This window comes from Cucurbita pepo, chromosome 2, assembly GCF_057944985.1.
Source record: "Cucurbita pepo subsp. pepo isolate OVF chromosome 2, ASM5794498v1, whole genome shotgun sequence".
In the NCBI taxonomy this organism is placed as follows: domain Eukaryota; kingdom Viridiplantae; phylum Streptophyta; class Magnoliopsida; order Cucurbitales; family Cucurbitaceae; genus Cucurbita; species Cucurbita pepo.
In genome coordinates, this window is record NC_141799.1 from 2,351,251 (window position 1) to 2,374,054 (window position 22,804).

Genomic DNA, 22,804 nt, shown 5'->3' on the forward strand with positions numbered 1-22,804 from the left:
AAAAGGTATGTAGTGGACCCACCGGATGACGATCGGGATGGGGACCACGGTTGTAATTATTGAATTAAAAAAAAAAATTAAAAAAAAAGGGAAAAAAAAGTGGGAGGGGGAGTTGGGGGAAATAAGGTGGGTGTGGGGGGGGGGGGGGGGGTAACAATAATGCATCCGAGACAATTCTGTGGGCAAATTTAAAGTGGGGTGTCATACGCTGCAAATGACACTGTATTTCTAGAGAGAGAAATTTTGTGTTTTTTTTTTATTTTTTATTTTTTTAATTCGAGAATTTTGTAGAGAGAGAAAGTTTGAATGCTTGTGAGTGAGCTGTGCGAGAGAGGAAGAGTATTTCACAAGCTCACTGCCTTCGCTGATTTTGAGGCATTCCATTCCACTGAGAGAGGGAGAGGGACAGAGAGAGAGAGAGAGAGAGAGAGAGAGAGAGAGAGAGAGAGAGAGAGGGAAGAAATTGGGGAGCAAGTTTCTCTCTTCCCCCATTCATATTTTCAATTTCTTCTTCTTGTTCTTCTTCTTCTTGATTCTGCATTTTGGTGTTCGGATTTCTTCCTAGAATCTTCTTCCGTTGCGGAGGAGAGGAGGTGAGCTTTGAACTCCTCCCTTCTTCAATTGCGTTGTTTCCGTTTCTTTTTTCTTGCGATCGTTTTGATGCATTTTGGTGTTTTTTTCTTTTTTTTTTTTTTTTGGTGTTGTTGTTGTTGTTCTTGATTTTTTTTTTTTTTTTTGTAAGGATGATTCTGCGATCGTTCTGTTTATGTTATCGCTATCATTGCATGTTTAATTCGTTTGTTCATTTGAGGTTTTGAGGATTCGTTCGTTGTTTTGATCTCCGTTTTTGGCGTATCTGATCGATTTCGGACTGTTAGAACGCTCTCATTGGATGTTTGATTTTCGATGTTTGTACGTTTAATTTGCTGGACTTTTGAATGTTTTTCTATTTCTTCAAACAGGTATTGGATTCTTCATCTGGAAACTTTTTCCCCTTTTGATTCATAGATTTGTGTTCATTTTCTTCTTTGATTGCCGACATTATCACATAAACCTCTTCTGTTTGAATTGAAACTGTTGATTTTCCTATCAAATCTGTTTGCGTTTTCTTTTCATTGGCGGTTTTTTTTTTTGAAAAACGTGACTGAGATGATCGTTTCTGTTATCATCATAGCCCTAGATTCAGTCATTTTTGTTCTTCCATTGAAGTAATTCAGCTTGTTTACAGGAAACAAGCTTGGCCATTGCCAGAGGTAAGCATTTGCAGTGTTTGAAGATAAAGCTGAGGCAGAGGTTACTTACTTCACAGAGAAATCAGTTCCACTTTGAATTCAGCTATAACCATGGCTGACTCTGGTTCTGAGCTGTGTCCTGTTCAGTCTGCTGTGCTGGGGCACAAATCCATAAGCAACTCCTTTTTCAGTGTCCCTGGTCTTTTTGTTGGCTTAAATTTCAAAGTTTCTTCAGATTCTGATTCAGTCAAGAGTCCCACCTCTCCATTTGGATTTAGGGTATTTTCAAATCTTAGCAACTCCGTGGGGTCCCCTAAATCATCCCATGATGGACATAGGAGGTGCTGGGATTGTAGTAAAGTAGGATTAGGCATAGTTGATTCTCTCGATGATGATCATAAGCTGTCTGGTAAATCTCTTGGATCATCTGAGGGCAAGAACATCATTTTTGGACCTCAAATTAGAACCAAGAGTCACACCCCAAATCTTCTAATTGACACAGTTTTTACTCAGGTAGGGCCTAGATCTTTGCCTAAGAATTGTCCGAACTTCCCGCCATCACAGTTCAAAGCAAGGCACGGTGGTGGTGGCGGCTCGGAGGTTTTCTTTGAAATTGGAGAACCATTAGAATCCAAGCCTTCAAAGAAAAGCGGGGCTTGTTCATTCGATTCACCCCGGTTTGTTTCAGCATCATATGGTGTAAAAGGTCATAGCTTGTTCCATTCTTCAAATCCATTCGTGAAGAAAGTGACGACCAATGACGATTTGGAGCCTCACGACAAAATTCTACCTGCAGATAGTTCAACCCCAGCATCTGTCATGCTGCCTGTAACCGGGATCATTGAGTCTCTTTCTGCAGACGAAATCGAGCTCTCGGAGGATTATACTCGTGTAATATCCCATGGTGCCAATCCAAAAACCACTCACATTTTTGGTGACTGCATTTTAGAATGTCACTCTAATGATTTGAACAACATGATCAAGAATGAAGTGAAGGAGATAGAATCTCCTCTGTCAGCTCAAAGCAACCTGGACGTTTCTTTTTCATGTCAACCAATTGATTTCCTGAGTTTTTGTTACTTTTGCAACAAAAAACTCGAAAGTGGGAAAGACATATACATTTACAGGTTCGTTATAAACACATTATGCAATCACTTCTATAGCTGTTGAGACATTGTTGAATGTTCTAGACTAAACACACTGTTTCGAACAGGGGCGAGAAATCATTTTGTAGCTCGGACTGCCGCTATCGGGAGATCTTAATCGAAGAAGAATTGGAGAAATCTGTTTGTGAAATTTTCGAACATTCTCCAACTTCGAGAGATGGCAAAGAAGAGTTTGGAACTCATGGTGTCATTTTTGAATGAACAGGTCGGTCACCTCCACGGCCAATTGTGGAAACAAATGCTGCGCGGTCATCTGTTAAACAGAAGAGCTGCTGTTGCTCATGGCAGCCATGGATGATCCTCTGTATATTGAATGATGCATTTGTTTGATCTGCATTTCACTGTTAGGGTCTTGAGTGGAGGATGAACTTATAGACGTTTTTTTTTTCTTTTTTTTTGTTTTGGGTTTTAATTTTCACATAAATTTGGCAATTTTATTTGTCAAGCCAAGCTTGTATTGCTGCCTTGTAGAAGAGTTCACAGGGTAGAAGCCTGCTTTTATGGCTCCCCATCTTCTCTCTAATTTTCTGGCTTGTATCTTTTTAATGGCCAGATATTCATATACTACAAAAGAGACCCAGAGCCAACTTCTTCATGTCTAACACTCCCAAATACTTAATCACCTTGGATCATAATAAAGTTCTTTAATCCAACTTTTGAGGGAGAAAAAAGAGATCAAAATGCTTTTCCAAAATTGTCAATTACAAGTTTGGTCTCATTGATCTCGAGTTAGGGAACTATACCATAGGTGGCCTGGTCTTGAGCGATAGGAGCGAATGAGCGACCTATTTTATTGTCTCGTACTGTTTTACTAAGCTAGAGAAGCAAATGAGTGACCTATTCCATCGTCTCAAATGAGTGACCTATTCCATCGTCTTGCATTGCTTTACTAAGTTGTATTGATAATGTCTTCTTAAAGTTCTCCTGAAATGTTGGAAGAAAGAATTCACTGTCGAACCACTTTCGGTATCACTTTCGTAGGGTTGGGAATTCTTAGAATGTGTGGTGGATGGGTCGATGAGTCGTAAAACACAAAATTGAGCTTCAAGAACATATTATACACAATATCAGAGTTTAAGAAATTAAAAAGTTTAGAAGCTTAAGATTTATTAGATACAAAATTAAAAACATTTTTTTTTCAGGTAAAAAAAAAAAAACGTTCGTAATGAAGTATTTCACTTGAAAACGCACTCCTCAAAGTAAAAGTACTTATTTAACCTTCTCATGTGTGATGATAGGTCCATGAATTTGGGTTATATGTTTCATTGTCATGTTTTATTTTTGTGGTGCTGTCTCTTTCTATGCTGCTTTCTTTGTTGCAATTTGTTTTCTCCATCCTTTTCCTTTTGCCATTCTCTTTTTCTAATGTGAGAAATATGATGAAAATGAATATTTTATTAGGATCTCAATTTTCAAATTACAAGAAAATTCCAAACCCTAATATTATATGATTTTCATATTTGTTTTATTCACTTTTTTTAAATATTAAATTACTGCTAAATCCAAAACTATTTTGTTTTACACGTTTCCCTTTTTAACTTCTAGAGTATTATATTAACATTTTCAAAGGCATGATTTCATGCTTATATCATACTTTTAGTTAGAGTTCATTGATATTGCTATCTCGATCCACAAATGGGACTAAGAGCACGGAATCGATGTTATAGTAGCTACTATGAATATCAATAGACGTCAAGAACATAATCGATAGCAAAAGCTTGTCGTCAAATTCTTAAATATCAGCGAACGTTAACTGAAAGATCTTTTCAAATATATGTTTTTAGATCGAAACGAAAAATGGATAGCGAAAACCTTTTGAGGTTGTTTGAGATGTGGCATCATTAAAAGGAAAAACATGGAAAAAGGAAGAAAGTGAGATGGCCATGCTTTGTTGCTTTGGTCCCCTTTTATCCAAATAAAGATTGATGGCTTTCTCTGCTGCCCCCTCCCTCCACTTGCATGTGCTCTCATCATTGCCCTTCAAACATTTTCATTTTTTGGTGTCGGTTAGGGATCACAGATCTCCACAACGATATGATATTGTCCACAACTTTACTTTGAGCTTCCCCAACAGGCCTCATACCATTAGAGAGTATTCATCACTTATAAACTCATGATTTTCCACTAAATTAACCAATGTGGGACTCACTCTCAATAATCCTCAACAACAACATCATCCAAAATTTTGAGGTTCTTAAAGACAAGTGGAAGAAAAAAGGAACTTTAAGGCAATGCAATTCACTAACACGATTACGATGCGATATCTTATTTCGAACGAAGGGGCAAATACAGCAAAATATACACAGCAACAAATAGAACGGAGAAGGCAAAGGTAGACTACAAGAACTCAACCAAATAAAGAAGAGAAACAAACAAATAGAACGGAGAAGGCAGAAGTAAACTACAAGAAATCAACCAAATAAAGAAGAGAAACAGATGAGGAGGAGGCTGCAGAACGTCGTCATCATTGTCGTCTTCCCCGTCCCGATCGCCCTGAGAATGATCGAGTGTGGCTTGAAGCATTTCAGAGTTGCAGGACGATGGGGATGTGGCCTTCATATCCGCATCCTTAGCCGATCAGTCTGGTGTTGTAGGACCTGCAATTCAAGCATTTTTGAGCCACAACATGATACTGCACCTTCGACGTTTTCCCGCAATCGTTGCAAAGAATCCAAACCTGTCCGAAATAAGAAGTTTTCAAGTCGGGGTGACCAAAAAAGTCAATGAATATATACACATTGTAAACCCGTGATTAACTAGGTCCACTTGTACACACTTCGACTATATCTCACTACTTCGTGACGAAATGTAGTAGGGTCAAAGTAGTCAGATGGGGCCGGCCACCAGCACATGAACATATGGGGTATTGATAGCAATTTGAACACAATCTTTCTGCTATGATATCATATTAACTACCACTACATAGCTCCAGCTGATATGCTCTATAATGAAAGAAGATTGAAAGTTTTGTTGTTTTACCACTTTGTTTTGGTATGGCTCTGGATTTGGGGTAGCTGCAATTTCCATGTCAAATTTTTCCCACACCTTGGACATATCACAAACGGACTTGGAGCAGAGAGGACAAGCAAATCTGTGGCAGGGTCACAATTTGATTCAGAAACAAAGTTCCATAATCATAAGTAAACAAGAACTGTGTATAATCACTCACTGAAAGTGATCTCTCATCGCGTTCAAGCAATTTTGATGGATGGTGTGTCCACACGGCATCACCGATACGTCGTTTGTCGAATCAAACAGATACTGCAAGCCATTTGATAAAGATGTGCATTATCACTTTGTGTGGGTATACAGTAGATAGCAAAATGAAGGGAAAGCTGTAACGACCCAGACCCAGATCCAGATCCAGATCCACCACTAGCCGATATTGTCCTCTTTGGGCTTTCCCTTTCGGGCTTCCCCTCAAGGCTTTAAAACGCGTCTGGTAGGGAAAGGTTTCCACACCCTTATAAATGGTGGTTTGTTCTCCTCCCCAACCAATGTACCAATGTGGGACGTCACAAAAGCTTTACCTCGAAGCAAACAGGACAGTCATGGTGCATTGCTCCTTCGATGCAGGGATGGCTATTTTTTAAAATAGCCGAATAGCAGCAACCTTGATGGAGGTAAAATGTTTGGTCAAATTGTAACAAATGTGAGTATGAATAGCAGGATGAATTCAGATAATCACCATATGACTTACCACACTTATGGCAGTGGAAGAAGTTCTCCCGCCCCCCAATTCTGTCAAAACGTTCAAAAGCCATCGAGTAAGCGTGGGAACAGAGCCCTAAAGGGATACGGATTAGGATATCATACCTACAAATTCCACACCCATCACAGTGATACTGCTTCTTAGATGCCTGCAACAAACAAAATGTATAACAAAATAAATACAAACTAAGATTGATGCATACAAAAACGAGACGTGAATTGGTGCACAAAATGGAACTCACATCATCATCAAACAGCTTGCAACTCTCACAGAAATATTTCCCAAAACACACACCACAGTTCATACATTCTTGGCGAACCTGTTGAATCAGAACCAAAAGAGTCCATGAACATATGAATTACTGATCTTTACGAAATCGAAACGGTACGATTAAGAGATACTCAACCTCCTGTTCAGCTCCACAGAGTGAGCATATAACCTGAGAAAAATTAAGAGATACTCAACTCCATCAAAGTTCTTTATAGGTTTAATGATGCATAATGAGTATGTTGTTGAGGATTATTGGGAGTGAGTGTCCCACATTGATTAATTTAGTGGAAGATCATGGGTTTATAAGTGAGAAATACTATCTCCATTGGTATGAGGCCAAGCCATGAGAGCTTATGCTCAAAGTGGACAATATCATACCATTGTGGAGAGTCGTGATTCCTAACATGGTATCAGAGTCATGCCCTAAACTTAGGCATGTCAATAGAATCCTCAAATGTTGAACAAAGAATTGTGGGCCTCGAAGGTGTAGTCAAAAGTGACTAAAGTGTACTTTGTTCGAGGGCACCGGAGAAAGGAGTCGAGCCTCGATTAAGGGGAGGCTTATATATAGTGTACTTTGTTCGAGGGGAGGATTGTTGAGGATTATTGGGAGTGAGTCCCACATTGACTAGTTTAGGGAACGATCATGGGTTTATAAGTGGACAATATCATACCATTGTGGAGAGTTGTGTTCGTCTAACAGAGTAACCAGTGGGTCGATTTACCTGGTCGACTTCATGGCGTGGGATCTCGTGTCTTTCCTTCTGATCAAGATAAATACTATTCTGCAAGAGGGAATAAGTAAAGGTTATAAGTGGTTTAGAATGCCCAGCAGTTCAAAATGAAGTTCCTTGCCTTTATTTCATTGTGGCAATGGCGGCAATCAAAGATTTCATTACAACAAGGAGCTCGGATGCGGCACCGTCGCCTATAGTGTGCACATCTGCAAAATGACACCATCTGTGTTCACCAAATGAACAGACAAGACTTGAAACAGAGTTAGAACGCTAATTGTTAATGGACTTGCCCATATTGCTTATATCCCCTCTCCAACAACTCCTGGGAGTCAGCTGCGAGCTCTGCCATGGACAATGGTTGAATCTGGATAGTAACTTAGAGCAGCACCTGCATGTAGGAAGGACATTAGCAATGGTCATAAAGGCAGAAAAGGCATGTTAATCACCCGTCAAACAGGCCATGACATTGTTGGTTTCTTGTATACAGCAGCACAGACAGACCACAGCACATCAGCAACAAAGAATCCAATAAATGTTGTACAGCTCCAATCATCATAACTCCTCCATGAGAGGAATTCAGTTCATCCAAAAAAGAAAAGGGTTATAAGAGACCCATATAAATAACACACACTACAACGCAGCACTGGGGGAACTCCAGAGCCTCCAGCTTTGAATAGTGACCAATTGCACATCATGATCACTTGATTTGTTGCACAACTACATGCACAGCTCTCACGATCTTGCTATCAGTGAGCACCTACAACTCTAATGGTCACTGAAGGTCTGAGAATAACCAGAAGATTTCAATCTGAAACATGTTGAAGAAGCAAAGAACTCCAACAACAAGATTTAGTATGGGCTGCCGACAAGAATCCAACATCCAACACCACCCAGAAGCATCTAGATGAGCATCTTAAAAATGACACTTAAAATGGAAGACAAATAGAAGGCCTCAAGAATATAACATTCATTAACAGAGGACAAAGCCTTCAATGATGCAGAAGGCAAGAGGAACTTCAACAGACATCTAGCTCTTAATTTCTAAAAACAAAACCCTAACCTACAAGAATTTCAATACAACCAAAATGTATCAGAGAGATTCAAAAGCAATATCTAGTACTACTGTAAAAGAAATCTAAGATAAGTCTATGGAACGAATATTTTTCAAACCCAATAACCACAAATAACCTAACGGTCTCGTACGCATCGAAAAGAAAACATGCAACGAGAATTTCGACTTCTTTAATCGAAAGAGAATGAAAAAAAAAAAAATCATAAAAAATTTGGGACCATATACCTCCATGATTGTAGTTGCAGATGAAAGGAGAACACAATCGAACCACTCACAACAAGTTGAACTAAACCAGGAGATATAAGATCCCAAATCACATTCATTTTTCGAACCAAAATCATCAAAGCATCCAAACAGAAAAAAAAACCAATCCAAAGGCACATGCAAATCACATTGCCTAACAAAACATAACATAATCAAACTATGATCCAACCCTACCACAAAAAGATGATCAGAAAACAAACAATACGAACTACATAAAACTTTCTTAATAGAAAAACGAACTTCCTTCAATCAGCAAATACACAAGCTTGCAGCGGCCACCCGAATCCCAAAAACAGCAACAAAAGAGACCCAACACAGTCGAGAAACTCGCTAGAATCGAGACTGAGATGAGAAAGAACACGAGAAATACGAGAATCGAAAGGTATGTGATACAGTTCGAATCGAAGCAGTATTTATAGCAACGGCAGGGCGTGGTTTCCAGAGGCTTCACAACGCGCGCTTTTCAATGCGACTCTGTGGAGTTTAGAGTGTCGCTATTGTAAATAATTTGTACGTGAAAGTAGGCTTCTACCCTGAATAGTGCACTCTCACTCTTACCCTCCAAAATAAAAAAATAAATAAAAAAATAAATAAAAAAATAAAAATCAAAGGTATTTTTCCTGCCATACATGATTTAATACCATTTTTAAAATTATAAAAATAATATAATTTTTCAGAAAATAATAAATAAACTAAATTCAAATGCAATATATAATATTTAACCTCCTATATTTACTGCAATTTTCAAAATCGAGGAATTTCTATTTAATGAAAAAATAAATTGAATATTCTAATTATTAATAAAATTATTATTTTATTTTATTTTTGTGAAGGATAAATAGTACCATTGTTTTTCTTTAAGAAACAAAAGTTTATATTTTAAAATAAAATTTTCAAAAATATTTTATATAAAACCATGTATATTATATTTTTTTGTTTTATTTTTTAATTGAAAATAAAAAAATGAAATCACCCACTAATGAAATTTATAGGGGTTATTCAGAGTTAATTTTTTTAAAAAATATATATATATTAATTAAGCCTATAAATTCTTAGTTTAATGTTCATAGGTGTTAATTCCTTAAACTTTTAATTTAATATTTTTTAAAATTAATTATTTTAGTTTATTTTTTATACGCGTATAAATATCTATTAAAAAACAAATACATTATGTATTTATTAGACATAGAAATTTTGTTTTATTAAATAATATTGAAGGAATAAAATAAAAATAATTAATAGAAAACAAGAAAAACAAAAATAGCGGTGGCCAAACAGAAGGAATCCATGCACAATCAGCCAAGATTTAATCAGACGGTTGAGAGAAAGAGAGAGAGAAGTGACCTAGTAAAATGGATTACAGTTGTAATTTTCTTTTCCTTTTCTATTTTTTTTCGAAAATTCGGAATTGTCGGTGATTTCGAAGCGTGTTTGATTCCAGAAGCCCAAGACCTGGTCAAGGGGATTCCATTTCAAGGTCCTGATTTAAACTGACGCGTAGGGAATGATGCGTCGTCCAAGACTTGATCAAGGGGATTCTGTTTCGACGATCCTGATTTAAACTGACGCGTAGGGAATGATGCGTCGTCCAAAACCTGGTCAAGGGAATTCGATTTCCACGGTCCTGATTTAAACTGACGCGTGAGGAGTGATGTGTCGTCGTTTAGTAAGTCACGTGTCGACATGAAGGTCGAAAAATATTGACGTGTACAATAAGTAAATATACTAATAATTAAAATAAATAAATAAAGGTTTTTGTTTTTGGATAAGGGTTTGGGAGGCATTCCGGAATTGGGTGGACCCCTCTTTGCCACTATTCCTTTCATTTTATTACTAAATTTTTAATTTGGTTCACATATTTAACATTAAAAAAACATAAATTTACCAAATTATTCCATAAATTTATGAATATTATAAAATATTAACAAAATAAATAAATTCAAAAACCCCTCTTTGCCTCTATTCCTTTCATTTTATTACTAAAATTTTAATTTGGTTCACATATTTAAAATTTACCAAATTATTCAATAAATTTGTGAATATTATAAAATATTAACAAAATAAATAAATTCAAAAAAAAAAAAAAAATCAGACCAATTCAATCCAACTATATCCTATTAATATGTCTCAAACTGATCGAACCCCCCATGTCTGTTAATATGTCTCAAACGAACACGTCCCAAAAAATTTACGGACCTCTGTTAATATGTCTCAAACTTATCCAACCCAGTCGGAGGAGCATGGATGGCCAATGAGGAGGCTCATGTCTGCTAGAAGCCTAACAAAGAAGGGTTGCGATTGAACGAACACATCCCAACCCAACTTAATATTTTATAATTAAAGTTAGGTGATTTGAATTGAAAAAATTTACGGACCTTTGTTAATGTCTCAAATTGATCCAACCCGGTCGGAGGAGCATGGATGGCCAATGAGGAAGTTCATGGCTGCTGAAGCCTAACAAAGAAGGGTTGCGGTTGAACGAACACATCCCATCCCAACCCAACCTAATATTTTATGATTAAGTTAGGTTATTTGAATTAAAAAAATTAACAGACCTCTGTCAATGTCTCAAATTGATCCAACCGGGTCGGAGAAAGATGAATGGGTAATGAGGAGGCTCATGGCTGCTACAAGTCTACTCAGCCACACTATTGTAGTAAAAATGGACAAAAAGGACGTGGATATGCAGGAATAATCCAAAAAGATGTACAACTTTTGTATTATTATTGTTTTTTTCTTTTATTTTTTTTTTTCTTTTTTGATGGATTCTTCAGACTAAATCTTATGAGAAGATTTGGAGAAATTTTGGAATCAGATCAAAAGTGGATAATATATATATATCCGGGCAGTCCGGGGGACCACCTCGGCTCCTCTCTTCTCGAAAATCCATATATCCCTTATCAGTATATGGACAGCTATCTCTCGAGCACAGGTTTAGGTTCGCCCTCAATGGGAAAATAAAATTGAGCACTTAACAACGTATCTTCACAGACCAAGAACTACGAGATCGCCCCTTTCATTCTGGGGTGATGGAGGGATCGTACTATTTGAGCCTTTTTTTCATTTTTTTTCCTGGAGGTCTGGAGAAAGCTCGAATCAATAGGATTTTCTTAATCCTCCCTTCCTGAAAGCGAAAGGAAGAACGTGAAATTCTTTTTCCTTTCTTCTGTCGGGACCAGGAGATTTGAGAAAGGATCTTAGAGTGTCTAGGGTTGGGCCAGGAGGGTTTCTTAATGTTTTCTTTTTTCTTCTCATCGGAGTTATTTCACAAAGACTTGCCATGGTAAGGAAAAAAGAGGGCGTTGAGGATTATTGGGAGTGAGTCCCACGTTGGATAATTTAGTGGGAGATCATGGGTTTATAAGTGAGGAATACTATCTACATTGGTACGAGACCTTTTGTGGAAGCCCAAAGCAAATCCATGAGAGATTATGCTCAAAGTGGACAACAAGCACACTTGGAGAGCGCACGTTGTATGATGGTAAGATATCACATCGAAAATTCTACGTTGGTCGGAGAAGAGAACGAAACATTCATCTTAAGGTGTGAAAACTTCTCCCTATCAGACCGTTCTTAGAACAGTGAAGAAACAATATCTTACCCGTAAACATCATACAAACTAGAGGGAATAGAATAAAAGCAAAGGGCTTTTTGGAGCCCTCAAGTTACATATTATCCATAAATAGTATCTTCTTCAGGTTTGGGGCTTTTCTTTTCTGTTCTTCTCTTCTTTTTCCTTAATTTCCAATTCAAACAACAATCAAAGATTAGAACCTAAGAACCTAGAGTCGATGATTGAAACTTACCACCTATTACAAGGGTAGATTTTGATAATGGCCGAAATCCACCGCTAGCAGATATTATCTTCTTTGGTCTTTCCTTTTCGAGCTTTCCTCGAAGATTTTTAAAATGCGTCGTCTACTAGGGAGAGGTTTCCACATTCTTATAATAAATGTTTTGTTCCCCTCTCCAACCGATGTGGGATCTCACAATCCACTCCCCTTGGGGGCCGACAGTCTACGCTAGCATACCGCCCGGTGTCTAGCTCTGATACTATTTTTTAACATACACATTCTAAAACTGTGAGACCGATGACGATACGTAACGGACTAAAGTGAACAATTTCTGCTAGCGGTGGGCTTGGGCTATTATAAGAAGAGTTTCTTTTTGAAAATACCGTGGGATAGCATAGATTCAAACTGATAAGGGTTATCAACTACTAAATTAGTAAGGATTATGAGACATATTATGTTCAACTAAAAAGTTAGTAATTTGAATTCTCACCGATGTTGAACTAACAAAATAACGATGCTTCAACTTGAGCATGGTCTATTTGTTCAAGACAGAAATTGAAAGAAATTGAAACGATGTGAGAATCATTCAGATCAAAAGCATCAGTAAGAGTAGAAAGAAGACACTGACCTAAAGAAGACGTTGCCACATTGGCAAAAGGATGCATTAGTGTCCAGCGTCCTAACTGCCATGCGTTTTCCTCATGATCCAAGTGCACTGCAAAATTCAGACACCTTTATTGTAAGAATGAAATTTAAATGACAGCAGTCACTTTGACTGAACTCGCAGTAATATCTTGAGTCTTAGGGTGGTTTAGATAGCCTCAAGTCTCAGTTATATTAAAGCCTACAGGTTTTTGATTGGAGAGAAGAACGAGTGTGAGCAAGTACGCTGAGCCTCAAAGGAGATGGATTGTGAAATCCCACATTAGTTGGAGAGAGGAACAAATGCCAACGAAGATGTTGAACCCCGAAGTAAAGTGGATTGTGAGATCCCACGTCGGTTGGAAAGGGGAACGAAACATTCCTCATAAAATGTGGAAATCTCTCCCTAGTATACACGTTTTAACCATGAGGCTGACAACGATACGTAACGGACCAAAGCACACAATATCTGCTAACAGTGGGCTTGCACGGTTAAAAAGCCTCATGCTTATGTGATTTTGAAAAGAAAAAAAAAAATCAATCATGAGTGCTTGTCATGGGCCATCAATCAAACTTGTTGGTGTCAAAATTATCTGGCAATTCAAAAGAAAATTGATTATGGTTGATGAAACTCGTATCAAGATCTTTGTCATAAAGAGATCAAGGTACCCGCCTTCAGAGTTGTTGAACTGAAGGCCAAGGTATTCATGACTAGGAAAATTATGAACAACACGAGGATATTTCCCTACAAACTGGTTGTTACTTTTTAAGCTGAAGATAAGCGCAAGTATTTGGAAGATAAATGGAAGTTGACTGCAAAACCTATTTAAATTTGTTTAAAATAGCAATATGAGATAGAAGGCGTAGCTACTCTAGAAGATGTCTAGCAATGTTTCCATGGTTGAGATCAATGCCGGTGGATTTAAGGAATGTTTTGGAGCAAAAACACCTGTGTAATTTCACATATTGTATCACACTCAGTTGACAATTAATTGGAAATTGGAGGCAGCACGCTGATAACAGGAACCGCTTATTTAAGTATAGACGAAATCAAGCACACAGAAATGGTAGATCACAGGAACCGCTTATTTAAGTATAGACGAAATCAAGCACACAGAAATGGTAGATCACAGGAACCGCTTATTTAAGTATAGACGAAATCAAGCACACAGAAATGGTAGATCACAGGAACCGCTTATTTAAGTATAGACGAAATCAAGCACACAGAAATGGTAGATCAAGCTCAACAAAGCCAATATGAAATGAACAAATTATAATGCATGCGCTACACTCTGAAATCCACAAAACTATATGCTATTTAGAACAAAGCAACAGCTACAGTAAAGCGAGAGAGATGGTGACCAAACCTGATGAGTTTCGAAAGGGAAAATTCACCTTATAGTCTGTCGACTTCAGTGGACAGTGATGGCAGACGAAGTTTCCATTCGGAGTTTCGAATTTCTTGCCATTATTGAGCGACTGAGTTGCTATCAACCAAATTGCAATGGTTCTCTCGAAATGTTTCCTTCAAGCTTCAATGCGAAATTTCCCCGAAATTTGGGTTTAGTGGGCTGACGTTTCGGAACAGGTTGCCGCCATTTTTTTTTTTAATTTATTAATTTTTTATTTTTTATTTTTTTATTGCTTAAATGTCGTTATAGTTTTATTTTAAGAATCCATAACTTTCACATGTTAATAAAAAATTAAATATAAAATTAACATAATAATAATATTAATGAAAAATGTTAGAATCTGAACAAATTCAACTTATTAATTGACCATTAGATTGTAATTTGAATCTCTTACAAAAAAAAAAAAAAAAAAAAAAAAAAAAAAAAATTATCTGATGATATATACTATTTAATATTAATTTGAATATCTGAGCTTTCTCCCCTTTTCCGCCCTCTTTTTTATCTCAAAATAACATGTGAGCTTTCTCCCCTTTTTCGCCCACCTCTTTGATCGCTAGTGGAAGTATAAATTATTGATCTCAAAAGAAGAGGGGTCAAGGTCGGCCATTGAGAGTATAAATTATTGTATATAATTACTAAAATACTGGTAGGTTTATTGAATCTATTGCAAAAGTTATTTTCACCCATGCAAATTGAAAGACAAGCATAAAATGAGTTCATTATTCACTCCAGAGTAAAAACGAGTCATCTTTTTTAAATATTAATTTTATCAATTAACAAATTTATTAAAAAAAAAACTAAATATTTTATAGTCGCTTCATGTGAATTTATAAAATATGATATACTCCCTCACACATCTTTGCATAAACAATTTTAGGAGAGTCGTAAAATTGAGTTCATATTGCAACAAAAATTAATAAAAATCGTGTATGAATTAATTGAACTACCTAAGAACATGAGTTAATTGAACTACTTTAGAACATGATTTGATTTCAAAATCATCCCACCAATACAAAATCGGATTCATTTTTAAAGACATTTTCAAAGAGATCAAAATCAAGCTAACGACTCGAGCATAGTTTAATCGAACAAGACATATATCATCAAGAGTGCAAATCTTTAAACTCGACAAAATATCAGTTCGTCCTTCCTTTAAGGAGCGTAAAAAAACAAATTTCACACGGTCATTTACACATTTTTATTTTAACAAGAAACAAACTTTATTTACATTGATCATAACCACAATTTAGGATTTTGCAACCATGTTCAAGGTTACAAACTTCCATAAGAAAGTGAAGACATATATAATCTACAACAACATGCGAATTAACGCTTAAAAATTAATAATCTCAAATAAAATAAATCAGGTCTAAACCAACTTATAAAATCAGCGTCATATGGTTAGTTTCTATATGATCTGAGGGAATCTGTACATGAACTCCGAACTTTCAGACTCACTTTGAAGAGATAGGAAGGAGGTGACCTGATATTTAGGCGTACAGAAGCTTTGTGAAGTCGTCTATCCAAAGGGATTATTACGAGCATTTGGATTTGTGTTAGGTGCTGGATATCTGCTACTCGGCTGCTGAGGTGTGTTGGAGGAGCTGAATGGACTTGCTGAGGAGGCTCCTCCATAGTTATTCACTCCCTGCGGTCTGCACTAACATGAATAATTGTTTTTAAATTTCACTTACCTTAACATCATCTTAATAAAATGTATGTGTTTTAGATAAAGGTAAAAAAATTTCTACTACTATGTTGATATAGAAAATTTTGAATACTACCCTTCATAACCATACCAGTACTATTTCTGTAACGGCCCAAATCCACCGTTAGCAGATATTGTCCTCTTTGGACTTTCCCTCAAGGCTTTAAATCGCGTCTACTAGGGGAATGTTTCCACACCCTTATAAATGGGGTTTTGTTCTCCTCCCCAACCAATGTGGGACATCACAATCCACCTCCCTTTGGGGTCCAGCGTCCTTACTGGCACACCGCCTCGTGTCTACCCCCTTCGGAGAACAGCGAGAAGGCTGACACATCGTCCGGTGTTTGGCTCTGATACCATTTTGTAACGACCCAGATCCACCGCTAGTAGATATTGTCCTCTTTGGACTTTCTCTTTTGGGCTTCCCCTCAAGGCTTTTAAACGCGTCTACTAAGGGAAGGTTTCCACACCCTTATAAATGATGTTTTGTTCTCCTCCCAACCAATGTGGGACATCACAACTTCTATTTATAATCATGTTAATAACAAAAATGTTCTCAATAAAAGATTAAGGGGATATGTGACAAGTAACTAGAACTAATTAATTGGTATGACTATTAGGAATCACAACTCTCCACGATAGTATGATATTATCCACTTTGAGTATAAGCTCTCATGACTTTGCTTTGGGCTTCCCTCAAAAGCTTCATACCAATAGACATGTATTCCCTACTTATAAATCCATGATTATTTCCTAAATTAGTCAAGGTGGGACTCCCTCCTAACCATTCTCAACAATGTCATTTTAATATTTAATTTAATGATCAGAGCTAAACAAAAATAGGATCAAAAGTTAGAATGTAATTAAACATTGATGCAATGTTTATTAATCGGCTCTTGTCAATAATATTGTTATTAAGTAGAGTGTTGGTGCGAGTCTCTGACCTTTATTAGATAAGCTAAGTCAACATGATGTGGTAGACAAGTTGACTTAGGATATGTCACATTAAAATTCTATTTTATGACATAGGCTAAAGAGAAATTCCAAACGGAGAGATGTTCCCTAGCAGCAGGCAAATGTTGGGAGCATGGCTGAACTGAAGCAGGGCAGAAGAAAAGTAATTCTAATGGAATTTTTCACATAAACAGCATTTACCTCATAGACGGAGTGCTCTCATAAACCCGTTGCCCCACGAATGTACCTGAGTTTTGTTTAAAAGAAAATGAGCCCTCTCAAAGCTTTGAAGGTGACTGAAAGTACAGCAGCTGAAGGAGATGGCGATTGTGAAGAGAACTATGAATGATCTTACCTGAATACTGAGCTTCGGGTTGGTAGCAATAACTCTGAGTTAAGCCAGGACGAGCGGGCATGCTAGTAGTTCTCTGCAAAGATGGCAGGGAGGAAATAGCATCAAAATTTAAATAATATGTAGACTATGGAAAGACCATGTTCGGGATTGTTGGGAGGGGGTTCCACATAAGTTAATTTAGAAAATAATCATAGGTTTATAAGTAAGAAATACATCTCAATTCGTATGAGTCCTTTTGGAGAAGTCCAAAAGCAAAGTTACTAGAATTTATGCTGAAAGTAGACTACCTAAATGTTTGAGAGCTCAATTCTAAATACAATCATGAATGAATTGATGTTGGCTATAATTAGGATATCCAAAAAAAAAACCTAAGCCTCCTATGATACCCAAGTAATATTAACACTACTAAGCACTCAGTGTAGAATGTTAGGAATCATAGTCCACAAATTCCAACAACTTTCAGGCCAGCAAAAATTAAATTTCACGTCTGTCCCTATTCAAATCTGCGGAGGTGCCTCCAAGCATTCACATTTGAAAATCACTTGCCATTATTAGGTGTACAACTAGGGTGATAAAAGCAACTCAATGCAAGTGACGATCACTGTACTATCAATTTTAATTTATTTTCTTTCATGGCTAAATGGCAAGAATGAAAAACTGCATCCATTTCGGGTTCAATATTTATATAATGGACCCTAAGATTTGCACATGAAGGTTAGACACAGATACAAATGGATAAATTCTTGCTTTTCCAATCTATAACTAAATTTTCGTCTCAATGAGAAATATTTGCTAAATTTGTCTGATACGAGTTGAAGGAATGGATGATTAAGAAAAGAACAAATATGCAAAAAGGTTACTAGTGGACGAAACAAAGGGAAAGAGAAAAATCATTAAATGCCTGATTAGTGTTCATACTTGAGTGTAAAATCTACTCCTTTCATCATCTAGATCAAATGGGTTTGTTGGTCTTGCAGTCTGCAAACAAAGATGTTACATTCACTTCCTATAATATATTTTTTTAAAGAATAAAAGAAGAAAGAAACACAACACAACACTATCTGAGGGAGGATAATACTGCAAGTTCACTATGTCTTGATGTATATATACATACCCCTGAGGGAGGATAATACTGCAAGTTCTGACCCATGACACGTTGAGTTGCAGTCGGCCAACCTAGATGTGAGGTGGGAACTTGAATGAAGTTTGCAGTAAAAAGGTCCTGCAAACAAAAGTATGTATTTCATTAAAGAAAAGCACAAGTAATGAATGACTAAAATTTTAACTCCTTACCAGAGGAAGTTCCTTTCTTCCCCCAGAACTCTTTTCCGAAGATGGAGGTTCGGATCCAACTCTATTGATGGTACCCTGAGCAGGTTTTGAATCCGCATCTATCTTTTCACCTGAAACACTTGAATGTCCTTGTGCATTTGGTTTCGATGAAGAAGTCCCCTACAGAAAATAGACGTGTGCAGCCGCAAAAGAAGCAATACGTTGAGAAAATTTAAGGCAGAATTGAGCTTAATTTCATCAGATTGGAAACTCACATCAGGCAACTCACTTCAAAATTTGGAACAACAACTGGAGTCGTCATCTGTGAAATCAAACCAGTATCTGCAGAAGAATGATCAGAAGTCTGTTGTTGGTGCGTGCTTGGAAGCTGTTGTCCATTACTAACTTTTAGTGCAATATCAACACCCTTATTGGTTGTGAGTTGCGGAGGACTTGCATTAGAAGTTTGCAATGGTAAATTTTCATTAGACCCAGCTACAGAAGAATCAATGCTGATTGGTAGTGCTGTCTGCCCCACAGTGAGCTCTGGTGTAAGAGTACTTCCAGAAACAGTTGCTGGAGCATGAGCATTTCCAGGTCCATCAGTCGGGTTATTATCAGCTCCAGTTGATGGTAGTGATAATTCAAGAATCAAAGCTTCCAAAGTATTTGCACTGGTGGATTTTGGTGCCTTCGTCGTTGAAGATGGCTCAAAGACTTTCAAGTTTTCATTATTAGATGAAGGCATCGATTGGGTCCGTGATACGACAGGAACATCAGAAGGCTCAGAACTGATACTAAGATCAATTAAGTTCGCTGCATTGTCTCGTTTAGTTTCCACGGGATTAGCACGAACAACATTCTGGTAGCAGGACAATGTAACATAAAGGAAGAAGTAAGTTTGAAAACTTAAAGTGTAAGCTAACACTAACAGGTGAGTTTCTGCATAAAAAGATATAGAACAATAATATACAATATCACTGCAAAAAATGACATCAAGAACTAATAATACCCTTAAGCAGAATGAACAAGAACACTCAAGTATCCAGCATTTTATCAGCTACAAACCTGATCAGAGCCACCAGCGTCCACCCCTTTAGTGGTTCTAACGTCCTCAACTTTTGGGGTAGGTTCATTTTTGGCCGTCGTAACTTTATTATCACATGACACTTCAGGAGAAGACTTCTCTAAATTTTCTCGACTGCGACTTAACTGGATAGTTGGCTTGGAATCTTCATTTGAGAGCTTGCGATTTCCAATTCTGTCATCTCTGATCCGGTCATCTACAACCTCAATGCGTGTGAGGCTTCTCCTATAGCCTCCATATCTGGAGTTTTCTTTTGAATACCGGGGACTGCTTCTCTCATCATAGTAATAAATTGGACTCCTGAGTTCCCTCTTTGAACTAGATCTTGGAATTTCATCTTGCTGGGGCTGTAATCCACCATAATATGAAGGAACCTTTCTCCTTTCTTGGGATGATTCATTAGTCTGTATTATATGAAACATTCTGTCAACATGTATAACCGATTTTACTCGGAGTTTCCAGCATATAGAATTATTTGACGCGTTGGTTTAGCTAAAAAATGCTAATAGCGAAGGGAACTTTCCTCAAAAAGTAAAATGTCAAGATGAAGGTACGAAATAAACAAGAGGACTGCATACACTTGAAAACAATCTCTTTATCAATGAGCTCGATGGAAGCAAAAGCATTTCAAATTCATGAATGCAGAGCACAGCAACAAGCTAAATGTAAGTTAAAAATGAGTATACACGAGAGCTTACAAGTTTCAACCTCGGGATCTCATCAACAGCCCTCTCACCCGAGTATTTCCTATCAACATAGACATGCTTGATGAACTCCCGGAGCCGATGGAGATTACTGCTTGAAATCATAGAATTTAGAAGAAATTCTGTGCCAATTACTGCAGGTCCAAATATATAGTAAGTTTAATAACCTGTTTTCTGGATAAGAATGTCGCTGGGGATCCCAAGCTTTCAAATATATTTGCCGAGCTCTCTATGTAATGACAGTTTAAAGTTAGCATGGATGAGAAAGAACATGTGAACCTCAAAGGAACTGCATCTAACCTCATTTCCCGCTGCTTGAAGAGCAGTCACCTCTTCTGGCTTGAATTTTGCCATTGACACTGACTTTACTCGGTGAGTAAATTCACGACTGGAAAAATCATGAAATTGAACCAAGATGAGCAATTGCGAAATATCTCTATTGATCTAATTTCCAAAAATATATTTTCAAATTCAATTAAGATGCTGAGAATTTCCGTATATTCAGATAATTAAACAATCATTTCAATACTTACTGTACTCCACTACAATTTGTACAGACAAATGTCAAGAATGTTGTACATACGTATTGCGGTCCCTGTTGAAGGATGCATGTAAATGTCAAGAACTATAAATGGTATAGATAAAATTTATAACAACAATGGACAGAAGGAAGGTATATGAATGTTATCAAATGTCTGTATCAATTTATTATCAGGAATCAACTCATGTTAGGCATTAATGGTTCATAATGTTAGGTAGGTTAGAACTACGAACTTCCACAATAATATAATATTGTCCACTTTGAGTATAAGCTCTCGTGGCTTTGCTTTTGGTTTTCCCAGAAGTTCCATAGCAATGAAGATGTATTCCTTACTTATAAACCCATGATCATTTCCTAAATTAGCCCATGTGGGACTTCCTCCCAACAATCCTCAACAATCCTCCCATTGAACAAAGTACACCATAGAGCCTCCCCTAAGGTCTATGTAGCCCTCAAACAGTCCCTCCTTAATTGAGGCTCGACTCCTTTCTCTAAAACTCTCGAACAAAGTACACCCTTTGTTCGACACATGAGTCACTTTTGACAACACCTTTGAGACTAGCAATTTCTTTGTTCGACACTTGAAAAATTCTATTGACATGGCTAAATTAAGGGCATGACTCTAATACTATGTTAGAAACTACGAATCTCTACAATATATGATATTGTCCACTTTAAACATAAGCTCTCATTGCTTTATTTTTGGTTTCTCCAAAATGTCTCATATCAATCGAGATGAAACTCATGATCATTCCTTAAATTAGCGAATGTGGGACTTCCTCCCAACAATCCTAATACAGACCACATATGAGAGTCCCAATATCCCAATAGACTAGTGATAAAAAGTACAGGTTATAGTTTATTAATCTCCTAATTTCTGGTTCCTCTAGCGATCAGCAAAACAGGTAAGGAATTCTCATACCAGACTATTGCAGTTAATACATCTTCGATTCTCAGGAAGTTTCAAAAGATTACGTATGCTCCTTTCAATCTTCTCTTCTTCCTTGACGCGACTTGCCATACTTCAAACTTCAAATATTCTTCATCAAAAAACCGAAAAGGAAAAACGTCACTTCCAACAAAGCATGTATTCAAGAGCAATTAAATCGATTTCAGTACAGGAAAAACAATCTTTCTAAATGAGAGAAAAACAAATTCTAGATTGCTGTAACAATCAGAACAAAACATCCTCCAAACAGACTCGAACGGTTCATTATACAAAATTTCACTTCTCTCCTCGATTAATGCCTCGTACAGAAATGCGATTTGAGAAGAACGTACCTGATCGAGGATGCAAATTAAGAACGAAATGGCATGAGGATGCGCGCAAAAGGAACCTTGACGAACGTCGCAATTGCGAGAGAGAATAAGAACAGAGAAACAAGCCGAATCGCAAAGAATAGTAGGGACAAGGATTGGAGGGATTAGGTTTAGACATGTATACGAGAAAGTAGGTTGGAGCTTCAATGGCGGGAAAGCGAAGCGGAGAGAGAGGAGGGAAAGGCCGTTATAAACGGTAGGTTAATAAATTTTTGGCCCTGTAAACAAATTGTAACTTAGGTCTAATTACATAATTATCCTCTCGCAATAAAATATTTATAAAAGTATACCATCATTTTCAAAATTTTAAAATATCATTACTCAAACTTGTGTAAATGTCGAGTTTAGAGATAAAGAAGACGTCTTGATTTGACTTAAGAACCGATAATGTTGACTTATTTAAGAGTTTATAAACTTGAATGAAGGAGTAAATGTCGAGTTAAGGGATTAAAAAACACCTTTTGATTTGACTTTAGAACAAATCATGTCGACTTGTTTGAGAGTTTGATAAACTCGAGCAAATGAGTGAATGTCGGGTTTAGAGATAAAGAAGACATTTTGA

The 22,804-nt window shown here is 37.0% G+C and overlaps 3 protein-coding genes and 1 long non-coding RNA gene across 7 annotated transcripts; 1 reads left to right on the plus strand and 3 right to left on the minus strand.

Annotated features, from left to right (window-relative positions):
• Nucleotides 1-246: 246 nt before the first annotated feature.
• Nucleotides 247-2,921, plus strand: LOC111788202 (FCS-Like Zinc finger 10). 2 transcript variants are annotated; one of them, XM_087121089.1, is made up of 3 exons: nucleotides 247-593; nucleotides 1,218-2,359; nucleotides 2,446-2,921. In XM_087121089.1, exons 2-3 carry the CDS (start codon nucleotides 1,344-1,346, stop codon nucleotides 2,597-2,599), a joined length of 1,170 nt encoding a protein of 389 aa, XP_086977215.1. In that variant the 5' UTR covers nucleotides 247-593; nucleotides 1,218-1,343; the 3' UTR covers nucleotides 2,600-2,921. The 2 variants fall into 2 exon arrangements, with proteins under 2 accessions (XP_086977215.1, XP_023524238.1); XM_023668470.2 differs by having other exon boundaries at nucleotides 1,229-2,359.
• A 1,714-nt stretch (nucleotides 2,922-4,635) lies between these two features.
• On the minus strand, nucleotides 4,636-8,927 carry LOC111788254 (putative E3 ubiquitin-protein ligase RZFP34). Of its 2 annotated transcripts, XM_087121609.1 has the most exons (11): nucleotides 7,408-8,920; nucleotides 7,236-7,323; nucleotides 7,106-7,165; nucleotides 6,517-6,549; nucleotides 6,352-6,429; nucleotides 6,215-6,258; nucleotides 6,099-6,139; nucleotides 5,929-6,011; nucleotides 5,568-5,659; nucleotides 5,378-5,489; nucleotides 4,636-5,075 (listed from the first exon to the last, which is right to left on the minus strand). In XM_087121609.1, exons 1-11 carry the CDS (start codon nucleotides 7,464-7,466, stop codon nucleotides 4,968-4,970), a joined length of 798 nt encoding a protein of 265 aa, XP_086977735.1. In that variant the 5' UTR covers nucleotides 7,467-8,920; the 3' UTR covers nucleotides 4,636-4,967. The 2 variants fall into 2 exon arrangements, with proteins under 2 accessions (XP_086977735.1, XP_086977734.1); XM_087121608.1 differs by having other exon boundaries at nucleotides 6,099-6,258; nucleotides 7,408-8,927.
• Nucleotides 8,928-9,724: 797 nt separating this feature from the next.
• On the minus strand, nucleotides 9,725-14,471 carry LOC111788354 (uncharacterized). Of its 2 annotated transcripts, none has more exons than XR_002814149.2 (3): nucleotides 14,285-14,471; nucleotides 12,876-12,962; nucleotides 9,725-10,077 (listed from the first exon to the last, which is right to left on the minus strand). It is a non-coding gene; the product is annotated as an uncharacterized LOC111788354 (long non-coding RNA). The 2 variants fall into 2 exon arrangements; XR_015419950.1 differs by having other exon boundaries at nucleotides 9,725-10,087.
• Nucleotides 14,472-15,475: 1,004 nt separating this feature from the next.
• LOC111788126 (uncharacterized) lies at nucleotides 15,476-22,365 on the minus strand. Its single transcript, XM_023668341.2, has 14 exons — nucleotides 22,204-22,365; nucleotides 21,845-21,962; nucleotides 20,915-20,976; nucleotides 20,682-20,769; nucleotides 20,549-20,610; nucleotides 20,376-20,472; nucleotides 19,659-20,081; nucleotides 18,880-19,452; nucleotides 18,612-18,770; nucleotides 18,433-18,540; nucleotides 18,237-18,296; nucleotides 17,319-17,391; nucleotides 17,165-17,210; nucleotides 15,476-15,956 (listed from the first exon to the last, which is right to left on the minus strand). The coding sequence occupies exons 2-14, from the start codon at nucleotides 21,941-21,943 to the stop codon at nucleotides 15,821-15,823; spliced, it is 1,986 nt and encodes a 661-aa protein (XP_023524109.2). The 5' UTR covers nucleotides 21,944-21,962; nucleotides 22,204-22,365; the 3' UTR covers nucleotides 15,476-15,820.
• Nucleotides 22,366-22,804: the final 439 nt, after the last annotated feature.